The 15999-nt window shown below is 36.9% G+C and overlaps 1 protein-coding gene across 1 annotated transcript; it reads left to right on the forward strand.

Annotated features, from left to right (window-relative positions):
- The first annotated feature begins 7561 nt into the window (after nt 1-7561).
- Nucleotides 7562-15228, forward strand: LOC134854978 (uncharacterized). The gene is made up of 5 exons (XM_063871357.1): nt 7562-7886; nt 8231-8335; nt 8484-8664; nt 10835-11337; nt 14372-15228. Exons 1-5 carry the CDS (start codon nt 7562-7564, stop codon nt 15226-15228), a joined length of 1971 nt encoding a protein of 656 aa, XP_063727427.1.
- Nucleotides 15229-15999: the final 771 nt, after the last annotated feature.

Below are 15999 nucleotides of genomic sequence, written 5' to 3' on the forward strand. Positions count from 1 at the left end.
AAATTGCGATCAAAAACTCCCCTATGACCGAATCCAAAATTAACTGCAAACAAAAATGTTTCATTTTAAGCTAAGGGTATCAAAATCTAACAATTATGTTCCATTTTGTCGTCCGAAATCTTTTAATTACAATACCAGAGTTACGAAAATTCAAACGCCAAGACTGAGCAAAAAAGCAAGCTCAAAAAGTTTACGTTTTATGTAAATCATTCAAAATCTATTATGTAAAATCTTAGGTATTTTAGCAAGAAAATGGATTTAGTGAGTCTGAAAATCCATCCAAATTGATTTGAATCGATTTTTTAGGCACTTAAATCTATTTAAAATTTTCAACTAGATTGATTTAAATCAATTTAAAATCCTTTTAAGTTTGTAAAATGTACATTGTTAATCAATTTGGGTCAATCTTAAATCGAATCAAAATTAATTCAAACCGATCCAAAACCATTTTTCTCAGTGCCTGTTCAGTCTTGATGGCTGAAAATTAAAAAACAATTGTTGCAAAACAATAAATTTCAATAAAAGTTGCTCTGAATCTTCCGGTTCGACTGAGGGATTCGCGGTGATAATCGAACCCTCAATGGTGTCCTTGTTGTTCCTGTTCCGACACGCGAGCCTCAGAAGCCAGTCTAATGTCGTTGATACCCGCTATTCTTTTCCAGCAAAAATGTTCTCACGGCTTCCCTGATTGGTTCATCTCGGATGCTTCCCATCATGTTTTTGGTCGCTCGTTGATTCGAAGTTGACTCCATGATCATCTTCAATTTTCGTGAAATGTTAGTGTTAAGACAATAGTTGAAATAGAGATATACAATTTCGAGCATTTTGTTTAAAAGAAAACATCTTTCCCAGTAGATTTGGTGAGCTTCCAACCAGCTCATCAGATGTTTTGGTTTTTATGTGTTTCTGGTCAATTCATTTTCTATTCTCTTCTATTTACATATATTCATTTATTATTTTACTATTCAATTTTTACATTCAAGTTTTCACTCCGTAACCTGAGCGAAATGTCATGGCGTAGCCAACAGTTCCTGTGAATGAAGACAGGACTGACCTACTTGGAATCCCTCCTTTCTGATCGGCTAAATCATCGGTTAACTCACTTTTATTTGGGAGACATCGGTGGGACAGTTATTCTCGGCCATAAGCTTGATTGACAACATTTCACCTGGGGAGGTGTTAGTCGCTCCAGCAACTTTAGTGGAAGAACCGTATCCTAAACCCGAAGCTCCGGGACCGTCAGAGGGGGATGCAATGAACAGAAGTCGTCAATTGAGATCTTCGAAACGCAGCCGCGAGTAGGCGAATGGACGTGTACAGTGGGAAGAGGAGATGTAAATGTCCTCGGATAGGAGACGGTTGGTGTTTTCACGAGGCAGAAGTGCGTCTAAAATCCAGACTCTTTCTCTCGCTAGGTAAGGAGGGAAAGAAGAGGTTAATAGATTCGTATCCACATTTGGACCTTAATTCATGCTCGTTCCTCGATTTTCACAAGAGTTGCGAAGATCTGTTCATGGCTGAGCGGTATTACACCGTTGAGCGGGTCAAGCTTTACAATACAATTTTTATGCAAGAGAAAAATTCGTTTTATTCCTTTTAAGCACGTCTCAGCGCACAAACTGCCTTATAAACTGGCCATTAGAACAGGAAAACGCTACGCTCACAGAACTATTTATTGGTCGCATTAGGGACATTGATTTACAACGACAGTTGATCAAGGCGAGGGTTAACCTCGAAGATACTTTACAACTTGTGTTAGAGAGTGAAAAAGGGGCCAAAACTTAAGAACAATTTCATAAACTTCTACCGCACAACCAATCGGCAACAACCGAAAAGTAACTCCATGCGGAGTAAACAAGAATTTACATCCTCGGTACAGCAGTTCTGGAACTAATCAAACGTTATCCGAGGGGGAGGTCATAATCGGCCTAATCAACGCCCAAGTCAGTCAAAACCTTGTTACTTCTGTGGCAATCCGTTTTCACTTGACCATCGTCGGTCTTGTCCGGCCAGAGAGGCCACCCATGCAAAAAGAAGGTTTGTTTTGCTAACATTTGTAATACCACGAAGCGCCGAGTCAACATGGTACACTAAGACGAACAGCAATCGGATCAAAATTCTGATTTGATAGACGTAGGGAAAACAACGAACCGGATTACGGTATTATGGCGATTGATGTGGTGCAAGTCATCAATGTGGAACTTTTAAGGGCACAGGAAGGAATACCAGAAGCCTCAGTATCCAATTGCGATCTGTAAATACCTTTTGGTGGTCACTGGCAGTCCAGTCTCATTTTTGAACAACAGAACAGCAGAAATATTTATGAGAAAGACACCGAATGCTAAATTTGAGGACGTTTCGATGCAACCATTGGGATCATATATGTTCACTACAATAAAAAAAACCTATCAAGCAGTTTGGTTTTCTCGAAATCCCGATCCCGATTGCGTCGCACGGATGGAAGATTGCAGGGGCTCGGTTCCTTGTGTCAGAAAACAAGACGCGCAACCTGTTGGGCTTAAATTTTCATGAGAAGTTGGGGATCGAAACAGTTCAACGGAAACCGATCGAACTGAACATACTTCCAAGTTTTGGAGAGACTATTTTGTAAACATGTACCCTGGAGTATTCAGTCAATTGTGGAGGTCAAAAAATCATAAGGTATTCACTAAGTTTAAAGACCCTTCAATCCTCGACAAGTTAAAGGCCGAAAACCTTCCATTCACATACAAGACTGGGTTACGCTGAAATGAAGCTATTAATCAGAGATAAGCACATTGAGAAATTAGATAAGTGTACAACGGATCGTTTCATTGCACCAATCGTGCTAACTGCGAAAAAAGACAGATAAATAAAAATAGCACTTAACGCAAAAACTTTGAACGCGCAAATTTGGAAGAAGAAATACCAGATGCCCAACCTGAATGAGTTGATCGATTCGGCGGCTCAAATCATCGCTAAGCACACGCCTGGTAAGGTGTGGCTTACCTCTCTTGAACCGAAGTATGATTTTAGCGAGCAACCTTTGTCCGATATAACTAGTAGTCATTGTAATTCCAGCTTTTTGTGTGGAGAAGCAACCGGCTTGTATCGATTCAAAACCGGCTTCAATGGTTTGAAGGACATGCCCACAGAAGTTCAGACGTCGGTAGATTGCACACTTTAGGGGCTGGAAGGAGTCACTTGTTACTTAGACGATATCCTAGTGGTCACTAAAAAAGGGGTTCAGGACCAAAACAAGCTGGTCAAAAAAGTCATGTAAGGATTGGATTAAGAAGGATGGGTGTTGACACTAAGTAAATGTGAGTTCTCAGTAGTTGACAAACTTATCTGACTGGAGTATGAAATCGACGAATCCGGTTACGTACCGAAGTATTCAAAAATTGAGGCCATTAAGTCTCTTATGCCACCAAAAACGCTCAAACAACTGAGATCATTTAAGGGCAATCTAAATCATCTACAACACTTTATTTTCACAATGTAACGCTTCATATTCACATCTACAACGCTTCATTTTCACAAACGCTTCATATATCAAGGCCACATCTCCACAAGACAAGTACACGGTTTCATTTTGCTCATCGTTAAAAGCGTGCAGTAAGAAATCATTTCTGTGGGGTGAAGAACAAAACGTAGCTTTTAGAAGTATCCTAGACCTTATGGCAATTTTTCCCAAACTCTACCATTATGATAATTCAAAAGCTTCTAGATCAAGTGTGACGCAAGTCATAGTGGGCTGGGAGCATGTTTAGAGCAAAAGGTGGAACCGAATGTTCGGGCCCCCATAGCTTTTGCTTTGAGATTTCCTAATTCAGCAGAAAGTAAATACAGCCCAAGTGAGTTAGAACTTTTGGCTAGTGTCTGGGCGTGCGAACGTTTCCGCACTTACCTACTTGGAAAAAGTAATGTGATTCTCAAGGATCATAAAACACTTAATGAAGGATTATTTATGCACTTAATGAAATCTTAATAATCAAGACTTTCTCGGTGGGCGGATCGCCTCATTCCGTTCCATTACCAGGTTAAACAACCGTACCGGGAACATCTCTCGGTATTGTCAAAACACCCGACCTTTACAGCTCCCCTACCGCCATCTTATAACGAGTTATTCGTCATTGAATCAACACAGGCCTTTATTAATGCTTTAAGCTCAATCTATTTCTCTGGGCGGGCAAAAGTAGTGTCTGTGTGTAAAATTTCAGACCAACTGAATTTCAGTCAATCAAAACGTCTGGTAATGTTTCAGACGAAATTGGTCGCCTTTTACTAACAACATTGACCAATCAACATATGTCACGTCTGACCAATCAGAGACCAGTAACCGATTGATATCGTCGACACTAGAGAGCGTCGGATTAACTGACCAAGACTGTATCCAATCACAGGATAAACTGTAAGTTTTTTACAACAGTTTATAGTCGCTAGAGTTCGCTAGATCATGCTCTCGATGGCTTAATAATCACAGTTCAGTATGCAGAAGTTATGCTTCTCAAACTCGCCGTTAGAGGTCGACTGTTCATGCTCGAATTGGCTTGACCACTCACAGTCCGTTATGCAAATAAGATACGGTAAACCTCATGTTTGCAAGAGAAATCATTCTATCCGACCTTACACCTCATCGTAAAGTCTTTCAATAAATACATCTCAAACAAATATCTCTAACCTCACTAAACGCACCTGCAAGAAGGCCAGATTAGGACACTCCAAGGACCGCTTTGTGGTTGCTCGCGGACAGACTACTCCAAAAAGACTGGCTCAACTTCTAGACAAATGCAGGAGGCAAAGATTGGCCAAGAAAAACCGACAACAAGCAATGGTCAACGTGGGGGTCCATGCTATCAACGGTCACAAACCTCTCGTCACGCTGAAGAAGCGGCTTGTTGTTGGCCTCCCGGGCCTGATCGATGTCGATTTACTCGCAGAGCTCATTGGAAAGGATCAGTTTCTGGGCACAATGCGGACGGCAATCATTAACAAGGATGTGCAATCTTTCAACAAGTTGGGGGCTTTTTTGGCACGAATGTGGCCAAAGGCAGCTGTAGCGAACAATTGCATCTTGATCGACAAAAAACTTGCGATACCGGAGCCTCTCAGGAGTGCAAATCTTGCCTGCCTTCATCGATCGCATCCAGGACAGGCAGCTATGATTGGCGCAATGCAAAAGGTGGCCCTTAATGAAACAGCCAATAGTCAATATCTCTGAGAAGTGTCCGGAATGTACTTCGTTTGGCGAGAACATCAAACCTTCGAAAGCTAACTTTCGTTATGCTAAACCACGACCGCTGCTCTCAGCTCGTAATCAAGAAATTCAACTCGATTTTGCGGGCCCGTTAATTGACGAAAGGGAAGGCAAAAATGTTTCCTAGTTGCGATAACTCGTTTTTCGAAATATCTTTCGATTATGCTAACTAAGACAAGTGCGAAAAAGAAAGTCAAGCTCCTAAAGTCTTATACTTGTAAACATATCCATGGTACCAGATTTGAAAGCGCTTTAGTTTGTGAGTTTTGTAAAAGTCGACACATAAAATATATCCTAATTTAATATATTCAAAATCGACGTTACAACAAATCATTGATGACATCAGGAAAACAAATCACGCCACATTAAAAAAATCTCCGTTCGAACTTCATTTTGGACGAAAATCTAACACGGAATTTTCGTTAGCACGCGGTAATGTTGTACATTTTCGTCCTTCAGCTCAAGGATTAGAGGGGAACTTCCTCACTACAGAACAACGGACAAGCCAGGACTACAGCAGGAACAGGGCAAAAATCGTGCCATGAGGAGTCGCCAATAGTCCGACATACCTTACAAATTCAATCTCTTTGGTGTGGGCGACAGAATCGCAGAAAGTCAACCCTATAAAGCTCCGGAAAGACTCGCTAAGGCGGCTAATACCTGAAACAAACTGAAGCGCAATGTACAACCTCAGCAGGGAAAAGGGCTTCTTCGTGAATTAGCCTCCCGAAATAGTGACTTTGCAAACTCGCTAAAATCCGGGATCACGTAAGGTACACTCCGCTTTTTTGATCATGTCGGGAACCCGCCTGTGCCCGTTTTGTCGCATTCTCAGAAAAGTTCTCAATGAATTCATTCAATTCTGGAAACTCTAAATCTACTTTTTCTTTTCTATTCTATTTTTATATGTTCATTTGTTAATTTACTATTCAATTTTCACATTCAAGTTTTCCCTTCCCAATCTGAGTGAAACGTCCCAATCAAAAAAAAGTTGTGTTTGGGGGGGAGTAATTGAGATCTACGTGATCTTTTCTTGTAAATTAAGTGATCAAATATTTTTGGGACAAAAATTGTCTGTAATCAGCTATGTCTCCTTTTTTTTCTCAGAAAACTTTCACTAAAAACTCCTCTTAACTGACCTCAAATTCATTCAAGCAATGCAAAACGGGTGCAACTTAGAAAAAGCTGCAGTTTTAAAGAGGGTTCTCATGTCTTAATTTGGGTTTGAATGAAGGAAATTATCTTTTTTCTACATTGTTTGGTGCAATATGGGTCCCCACATCTCAAGCTGTCGAGCCAATGTAATTCGGTAAGCAAATGATTTTACGATAAATCGGAAAATTTTACCTCCTCTTTGATATAAAGAACCTGTATTAACACCCCTAGATTTCTGCTAGATCATTTTCTGCCCTGGCGGTTGATCATAATAATTTTTAGTTCGCGTGGGGACGATTCCTTGGGAAGACGATCGAGATATGTATCAACTAGCGGTGAAATCTGAACGAAAACAACCAAAGTGAGAACCTCCTAAATACAATAGAAAGGTTAAAACTCTTAAATCTAAAACCTATTTATTAAGTCTCAATTCCTTAAACGGACCCTTGTTGAACGGGATCCATGTTTGCTCCTTAAAAATACATCTGTCTTGAACGTACAAAGTTTGAACAAAACATATGGTGCGGTAACTTTACCAAAGATCATGCCAAAAGCGTACTAATCAATCAAATACTATATTTAATTGTAAAGTTGCCGAAAAAAAAGAATCACATTGAAAACAAGTAGTAAGTAGAACCACATTAAGTGAATGTGAACATTGAGTGAACGTGAGTGAACGTGAAAAAGAGTTAAGACGTTATAAACTCAAGAAAAAACCAGCCAATACGAAAAGTCTATTCAATGTTTTAATTAATTGATTAAATAACGCTTACTGTTTAAATCGCGCAAATTAGCTTACTGTATTTAGATTTCAAATTTAAACCATAATTATTCTGTAGCTACGCAACACTATAAATAAATACCGTGTGAAAAAGTTTTTGACCTCAGTTTTGAATAGAAATTTCCTCTCATATTATTTGAAATCTGAACTAAATGAAAAACAAATAACTCAATTGCAGTTCTATTTTTTAAGCATTCTTATTTTGGAAAAAATGCATAAGATAAATTATTATTTCTGGAAATGATTTGTTTTATGACTGAGAACAACCAATAGTAAAATTTCGTTTTGTTTTCTCCGAAGCAGTTTGAACTTCTTTATATTTCAAAAATAAATTGCTTAACTTTTTGAAAATTTTTCAATGCCAGCAACCTAGAAAACTTAGATTAATGGGAGCCGCGGCGAGTTCCAAAGTAGGCGTAATCCACTCGACCGACCCTCAGTTGTGGTGCAGTCAATGCATGCAGAAGTTCGTAGACCCCCGCAGACTTCCCTGTGGTCATTTGGTTTGTGGACCAGAATCCCCCCAACGCTGTGCAAATCGGGTTTTGGGTTTGCCTAGCAGAAAATGCCCAGTCAAAAGATGTCAAATGCCAGTTGAAGTTACAGTTCAGCTAGAAGATCTCCAGGTTCCGGATATTCGAGGAGATGAGGCTTTTTTAAGCGAAGGTTTTAAAAAATATATGAGAGATGGGTCATTCACTTCAAACTCAGGCTAGTTCAATTTGGTTTTTGCTCTAAGATGATGGTGAAATGCAGGTATAAATCCTATGTTCCCCGGGTCGAGGTCCCAGACTCATTTCCAGACTTAAAAAGTCGCGCGCTTCCTGATCCAGACCAAAACTCAATAGCAGCGCCGTTTTTTTAATGTCATTTTTATGGATTCATTAGTAATATGTCTTTGTTTCTTTTCCAAAGAAAAGCGTTTAAAGCGTATGTTTATTCAAGCTTGACAACAATTTGTTTGTTTCAGTTCTTGCAAAGTCTCTTGAAACAAATCTTAGTTAAACAGGATTGTAAACGTATGTCGAGATAAAAATTTGTTTTTTTTTCTCAAGTCGGATCATCGGCAGAAAGAGGACCGGGGCCTAGCAGACTCACAGACAACCCCAAAGTACACCACCACACACTGCCAAAATGCGACACCACATCCAGAACCACAGGTTAGATAAATTACTCCATTATTGAGGGCCAGTTACAATGAAAGCACAAGTACTGCTGAAGACGACTAGCAACACTTTTTGACAGGAAGTAAATTCGCTCAGTATCTTTTAATAAATACAAAGTAAAGTTTTAAATGGACGTTTCTAGAACTCTGTTGGGACATGGATGACATGGATGAAATGGAAGATGAGGAAGCATCGCAGAGTGTGTTTCGAAAGAGCATGGAGCAAATTTGGAATAAGAGTCAAACGACTCCCGGTCTTCCGACAGACACGGAGAAACACGCTGAAAGGGAGAAGAATAAACTGCTATGGGAGTCGGCGTCTAAGTAAGTTAACATTGATAAAAGCATTTGCTACAATGAATTAACCAAAAGTTTTTAGTAAAAAATGCTTACCTCCCCTCGTTTACCATACCCACGTGGGATTGTGCATGTAAGCGTGATTGAGGGTGTAAAAATGGAGGAGGTGGGGTTCCATCAACTGAGCGATCTCATTTGGACTAAGGAGTTTAAGTGAGAATCAGCAAAAATTGAGAAACCGAACTTAAATAATAAGAAAAAAACTTTGAACAGAGAAATTGAAAACAAGATAAAGGTTTCCTAAGCCGAAGTAAATGTCACCTTATCTAATGCAACCTCTGTTAAACAAAAACATGGTGATCAAAAAAGTGTTCTTAGGTATATCTATCTTCTTGGAACAAATATCGAGCCGAACAAACATCGCGCCCAAAAAACTAACTTCACGGTCAGTCAAATATGTGTTTTAAAAAAATGTAAAAGTAGTAACGCCTCTTTGGTAATGCGTCTCAATCTGAATTGGCAATTGGACGATAAAATTCGAAAGACTGTTTTATACAGAGGGGCAGTTCCATTGTTTAATTCAATGGCTTTTTACAAACTCGACCTTGCCTGTTTCTCGTTGTTTTGCATAAATAGTGAGTTATTGAACTAGAGACGTAACAATAGAGAAAAGGAGCAATGATAGAAAAGTTATTCAAGGAGGAGGTATGGGGGCAGGGGCGGATCTAGGATTTTCTCGAGGGGGGGGGGGGGGGCGGATTTTCAAAAAAATTTCGACGACCTTTTTTATTTTTTAGGTCGACCAAAGGCGCGCGCTCCCCCCTCAAAATTGCCTTTAGAAAATTTTTAGGGTTGGTCGGCCAAAAATTGATTTCTTAAAAAGTATCAAAGGGGGGACCCTTTGGGTCGGCAGGGGGTCGAATCCCTGAAGGATGGGGGCGTCAGCCCCCCCCCCCCCGCCCCCCCCCCTTCCTCCTAAATCCGCCCCTGTATGGGGGCGTTTTTTAGATAGAAAAATTTGAAAGTCTTAGCATGCACATTTTTGTTTTATTTTATTTTTCTTTCACATAAATTTCAACATTTCTCATTTTTTCCACTTGAAAATGATTTCTCCAAATTCATTCATATTCTTGAAACCTTGACGCATATTGAGTTTTGTTGGCGCAAACTTGTTTCATATTTTTTCCTTTCCTTGCTGTATTTGATGCTTGATCGTAAAATTACAATTAAAAATCGCATTATTCAATGCCTTGGGGTTAGACTTTCCCTCTAATTATACAATAGAATGATATATGAGTTTCTTTACAACTTAGAAAAGGGAGCCAAAAAAAATTGGGATCACTACGATAAACTAAGAATGCGGGTCAAACATTTCAATATATAGAATTTATGTAAAAAAACTGTCGAGCATATTCTTTAGGAGATTAGGAGTTCCGTACTTTTTTCGTTGCAGACACAAAGTATTTGATAGTTGATGATTGATGAAGGACCTTTAAGAAAAAAATTAGAACAAGCCTGTGATACCTTTTGTAAGACAAGCGTTTTCTGATGACAGCATCAATTTTTTCAAACAAATTCAGCCAAAATTTTTATGAAAGAAAAGTATTATGAATAGAGCCACCATAATTCAAAATGATACAAAATGATGCGTACAAAATACTTGGGTTATTATGCACTTTCAAATGTCATTTTTACAAAATGTTTTAAAGCTACCTTGATTGAATTCTTTATCTGAAATATGTGAGCAGCAAACAACATAACTTAATGAATGGCTTCATCGGATTGTTTTTTTTTAATTTACCCAATGGTTTTATCACAAGGGTATCAAAATGATAAAACCATTGTGTTAGTTTTCAGAATTACCGGAATAAAAAAAAACATTTTCGGTCATCATTTTTAATCACAGAGTCAGTTATGTACAAATGTACACAAAACTTAAGAGAAAAAAACTATTTTTATTGCATTGATTGGTTTCCTTAAGGGAACTTTATAAATATCCTTTTGTCAATATCAATTCGTAATGCTGTGTCTAACATTTATTGAATAGCCAGTAATGAGTAATCAGTTATAAAAAAGCAACCAGTTAGAAAAAATTAAAAGTTAGTTGTTCAAGCTTCAAAATTTATTAAACCATTTTATCAGTAGAATGAAATTTCATATACCAATCCCACTGACTCTAATGCTGGTTCTGTTTCAGTAAAAAAGAGCCCGAGGCGCGGTTTGACGACTACAGGTCGATGGAAAAACGCCACGCAGAGGAACTGGTGAAGCTTAATGATCTAAAGTTGAAGTTAGATCTGCAAAATCAACAATTTCAGTCTAAGCAATATACTTTTAATACTGCAAAAGACGAAGAAGTTGCTAAAAAACAAGAAGCTTTCGGAAAGAAAACAGAAGATCAAGAAAAATTGCTCAGTGAACAAGGCAGCTTAACACTTTTGCAGAAAAAAATCGAACAATTGGAAGAAGAACTGAAAAACGCAAAGCAAAAATATGAACGTGAGAAATTAGAATGTGAGTCTTCTTCTTTTTCGTATCAATTGCTAAGTCTGCCTCAAGCTCAGCAGCATCAGAGAGCTCTTGAAAACAAAATTAGTGAAATGCGAGCAGCGACTGAAGACAGCTTGATGACAAACAAACTGGCTGAATTGTCCAAGAACAAAGAAAGTGTTGTCAGCACGGCGAACTTACGAAAGGATTGTGAGTATTGTCTTGATTCTTGTTTGAGAAAACAAAACAAGCAAAATTAAGCCATTTTTGAGAAAACGAAGCTAGCAAAGTTAAGCCGAGTAAAGGCAAAAAATATGACTGATTTGGATCTGAGAGAGGAGGTAATTGATTGAGAAAAGCTGAAAACGAAATGATTTTTTACTTAGAGAGATGGTTACCTTCAACTCAAAAGTGTGGGTTAAACCAATCGGAAAAGATTTTCCTTATAATGGCGAATAACTCATCGAATCAGAATTCATTTTTTTTTCATGAAAATTATTATAAAAAAATGTATGCAATCAGAAATGAAATTCCATTTAAAGCAATTTTTTCAATTTGTTGTTTCCAATCGCAAAAATTATTCATTTTATTTAAAGCTTTAAGTTGTCCTATCCAATCAGACAAAATGTTCCTTTTTCAGGAATCAAACCTTCCAAATTAAAAAAATATATACACAAAAGAAACTGCAAAAACAAATGACCATAAAATGATTGCTGCTAAAAATAAGAAATATTGCCGATATAAGTAACAAAACGAAAAAAAAATAAAAAAACTAGTTTTTCTGCAAAATTTTTCACCAAGTCAATTGAATTTTTCTTATACAGTCAATGAAGAAGTGCTGAATTTTAAGTTGATTGTCGGGTTCTTTGATTTGATGTAATTTTGAGAGGATAGTTACGAAATGAGAAATGTTCTCTTTGAGAAGATAGTTGATAAATTTTTTGAAGCAAATTGCTGGGAATCTAATACCAAACCTGACCATGCAGGATTTTAGAATTAAATTTTTTTAAAGAAATGAGGGAACAAAGAGTTTGGCTGGGAAGCTGTGACAAATTTGGTTATCGGGTAGAAGATAAAAAGAGTCTTTGATATATTATCCTACGACTTTTTGATCAACTTCAAGCTTTCTATGTCAGGTTCTAAACGAAACTTTGTCAGGTTTAATTCAGCCGTAGGTTTAAAGCTTTCATTCACAATATGTGGATCAAAAGGAAACACTTTTATCATTACGAGGCCAAACTGTGCACTAGATAGGAGCACAATTTTGTGTCTGCATGTTCCTGGATTCCAGAGACAAGTCTTTAAACATTGAAATTTTTGTCGGATCAAAGGGAGCGTCCTTGTTGCGGAATCCGCTAACAATGCACAAAATGCTTAGTTTGGCCTCTTAATGATCGAGTAAGTTTCTCTGAAAGACATTTATTTAGTCGGAGAACTATATTTTGTACTATATAAACGTCCAAAAAATTATGAAAAAATAATAGTCAACATCCATTCCGTCAATAAAAAAATAGGAGTTTTTCTTTCTTCTTGTAAAGTAACTCATGGAGAGTGTTTTTTAATAGAGTATTATCAATTAATGATAGAAATCAAAAATAAATTATTTATAATATTGTTCATTTCCGATTGGATGTTTTCGAACAAGGATGGTTGATTTTCTTTAAGCAATAACAAAAATAAAAAATGCTTTCTGATGAAAAAAAAATCTTTTTAAGCTCAAATTTTTAAAATAATAATAAATCTACGCAAAAAAAATCTGTGACAATTAAATTTTTGGGACTTTTCCCAATTTGATGTGTACCAAGTACTAAATTTTTGTTTTTATTACTTTTTAAAGTTCCATTTTTTAGTTTCGTTCGCTGAAGTTAATTTAGAGAGTGCAGTGTTGTGACTGTTGAAACATATACATTCGCTAAATTGCTGCTCGACACCGCAAAAGTTGCCAGGCAGGAATTATTTCTTGTCCTCATTGTAAAGATTGCACTCAAAATAAGCAAGAAAAGAATTATCACAAAGTTAAGAAGCATGCTCTCTCAAGTTTTAAGCAATAAAACGTTTGCTCGTCTTGCGAAAACGATTTTCTGAGTTACTTTTCTCCAAAAAAAAATCCAAAAAAGAACATGGAGCGTAAAAACGGAAGTCACGTGATAGTATAGTGGACTTGAACAAGGTTGTGGAAGAAGAAAGATAAGATGATTAGAAACTCAGAGAGGATTTGGGAGCTTGTCAACCCTTCCTGGTTGGTATTGAGATGGAGAATGAATGAGCTTAAGTATTTAACTTTCAAATGTCAAATTAGATACCACAGTAAAAATATCAAAGAGTAACTTGAAGAAATCTTCAACAAGTTCAATTCAGCTGCAAAAATCAATAGTGCTGTTAGATTTGTTCTTCGTAATGCCCAAAAGGCAAAAAATCATTGATTTTACACACGTCAAAATAATTTTATGTATATTAATGTGTGTATGTGTTTGTGAATGTATACTTATATAAAAGTTTACATAAATAAATATATATATATATTTATATATATATATATATATATATAATGTATAAATTTTAAAATTGAGTTGCCATGAAGCCAAAAAACATACTTTGATGGCTTCTTTTTACCTTCTGCGTATTACATCATTGATTTTTACCATTTTGTTAAAATGTAGAAGCATAGTTAAAGAAAAGAAAAGGGGAATACATAGCACTGATAAATTTTTCTCAATGGACTTCTTCCGCTCCCTGAGATCTGTTACTAATTTTGGAGTTTACTTTTGATACAATCAGACAACAACCCAAACCGCAAGACGAGGTGGAAGCGTGGTCCGTGACTCATCATTTTAATCAATGACATCAATCATCGACATTCACCGAGTCGCCTAAAACAAACCAAACGCGTGCCGTCAAAACATTTGAACTAAAAAAACCTTAAGTTAAAAGTCCATACTCAATATCAGTCGGAATACGTACCAGTCAAGGGCTTCGATCCTGAATTATTCATAACGCAAACTGCAGACTCAGCAGTTAATCATCCATGGAGGCCCTGTCTGAGATAGTCACGAAATATCGGAGTACAGCAATAGAGGCATTTGTTGAAAGATACCACAGACAGTACTTGGTGTCATTAAAGGCTCAAAAAACTAGAGATATACTATTTAATCCCACTAAAAAAAACATTCTTACGTCGACAAGTTTCTGGCACAGCTTGAGTCGTTGAGTAGACCGAGTCCTACTAAAGTGTGTTCTGTTTTAGCCGAATTGCAGAATAATGCGTTCTTCAAACCGGTGGAGTGTGACAGTAGCGGAGCGGTGGGTGGGTTTTCGCTCGTTGAGTCCAAAAATAAACTGAGCAGTTCTTACCCATCGAGGTTTTTCCGAACAGGGAGTATCAATACAAACGAGTCGTGCTTTGCTGACAAGTGGAGAAAAAATTTTCCCGATGAAAGTGCGATACAGAAGTATGCAAGCAGAAATGAGTTAAATGAGCAAACCCGAGCAGCGTTTGATCACACCGCGGCTTCTCAGAAACGTGATACGCTGTCTGAAAGTCATTTAGATTGCGTTGGGTTATGGAATTCAAAGATGGTTGACAAAATATTAATTCAACAGGTTTTCACAAACGAAAACTTAATAGTGGTCAAGCTTCCTAATTGGAGAAACTTGCTCGGAGTTTGCACGAACGAAACGAATGATAAGAGATTGAAATCGACCTCGCTCAAACTGGAAACGAAAACCGTTGATTTAATTCCACCTGCTGGCAAAACCATAAAACTGGCTCTTCAAATCTACCCAAATGGAATTGGAAAAAGCTTGGGGGAATGTGTATCTGCATATGTCAAAATAATATCCAGCCCATCAAAGATGTACACATTAACTTTTTTCGTCAAAAGCAACGCCAAAAAATCGGAGAACATCTCGAAATCAATTTCCGTTGACGGAAGTTTAAACTTGGAACAGCTGGTGGGAATTCAGGAGCTTTGTAATCACAAGGAGCTGGATGGGTTTCAAAAGGAAGACCATAATCTACATGCTATCATAATCTACATGCTATTAAGCTTTTATAATGCTCACGTATGGTGTATTACTAACTACATACAACCATTCAACTGAATATTATTCATACCAATTATATTAGTTTTATAATATAAATAAAGTTTATATAAATATAATATTATCAATTACTATATAAATATGTATACCATATAAATAATTCATACCCTCAAGTTGAGCTAAATTTGCTCATTAAATATTTATTAAAGCGAAATTTTGATACACTAAAGAAGGAATATCAAATCGATGCTTCTCAAAATTTTGACTAGACAATCGAAGGATCTGTCTTTGAACTGTTTGCGAAAGCAACAAAATCAATCTCCTATATGCAGACTGAAAGAATAGTGTGACTTAGCGCAATGACTAACTGCCCTGGAAAGTAATCGATTTTAATGTATTTTCATAGTCTGCCTCCATAAAACTAAAAATTAACCGATTATAATGGTGAAAATTCATTGTGAACCAATCAAAAAGAAATCAATTTATAATCGATTAAAAGGGATGAATAATCCTTTAAAAATCAAGCAAAAGAAAAGAATTCAATGTAATCGATTATAATCTATTATAATGGACCAATAGTCGATTTTAAACCACCAACCAAAAAATCAAGTTTACCCATTATAATCAATAATAAAGGATAAGTGATCGATTATAATTCAAACGAAAAAGAAACCAATTTAACCCATTATAATATTTTATAATGGGTTGAAACTCGATTATAAGCCAAACAGAAAACACATCAAATTGTTTTATTATGATCGTTTAAAAAAGATATTAATTGCTCATAACCTTTTTTTCCCGGCGAGTAATAAAAGATTGGCAAACAACTTT

The sequence above is a fragment of the Symsagittifera roscoffensis genome, chromosome 10 (genome assembly GCF_963678635.1).
Source record: "Symsagittifera roscoffensis chromosome 10, txSymRosc1.1, whole genome shotgun sequence".
Taxonomy (NCBI): Eukaryota; Metazoa; Xenacoelomorpha; order Acoela; family Convolutidae; genus Symsagittifera; species Symsagittifera roscoffensis.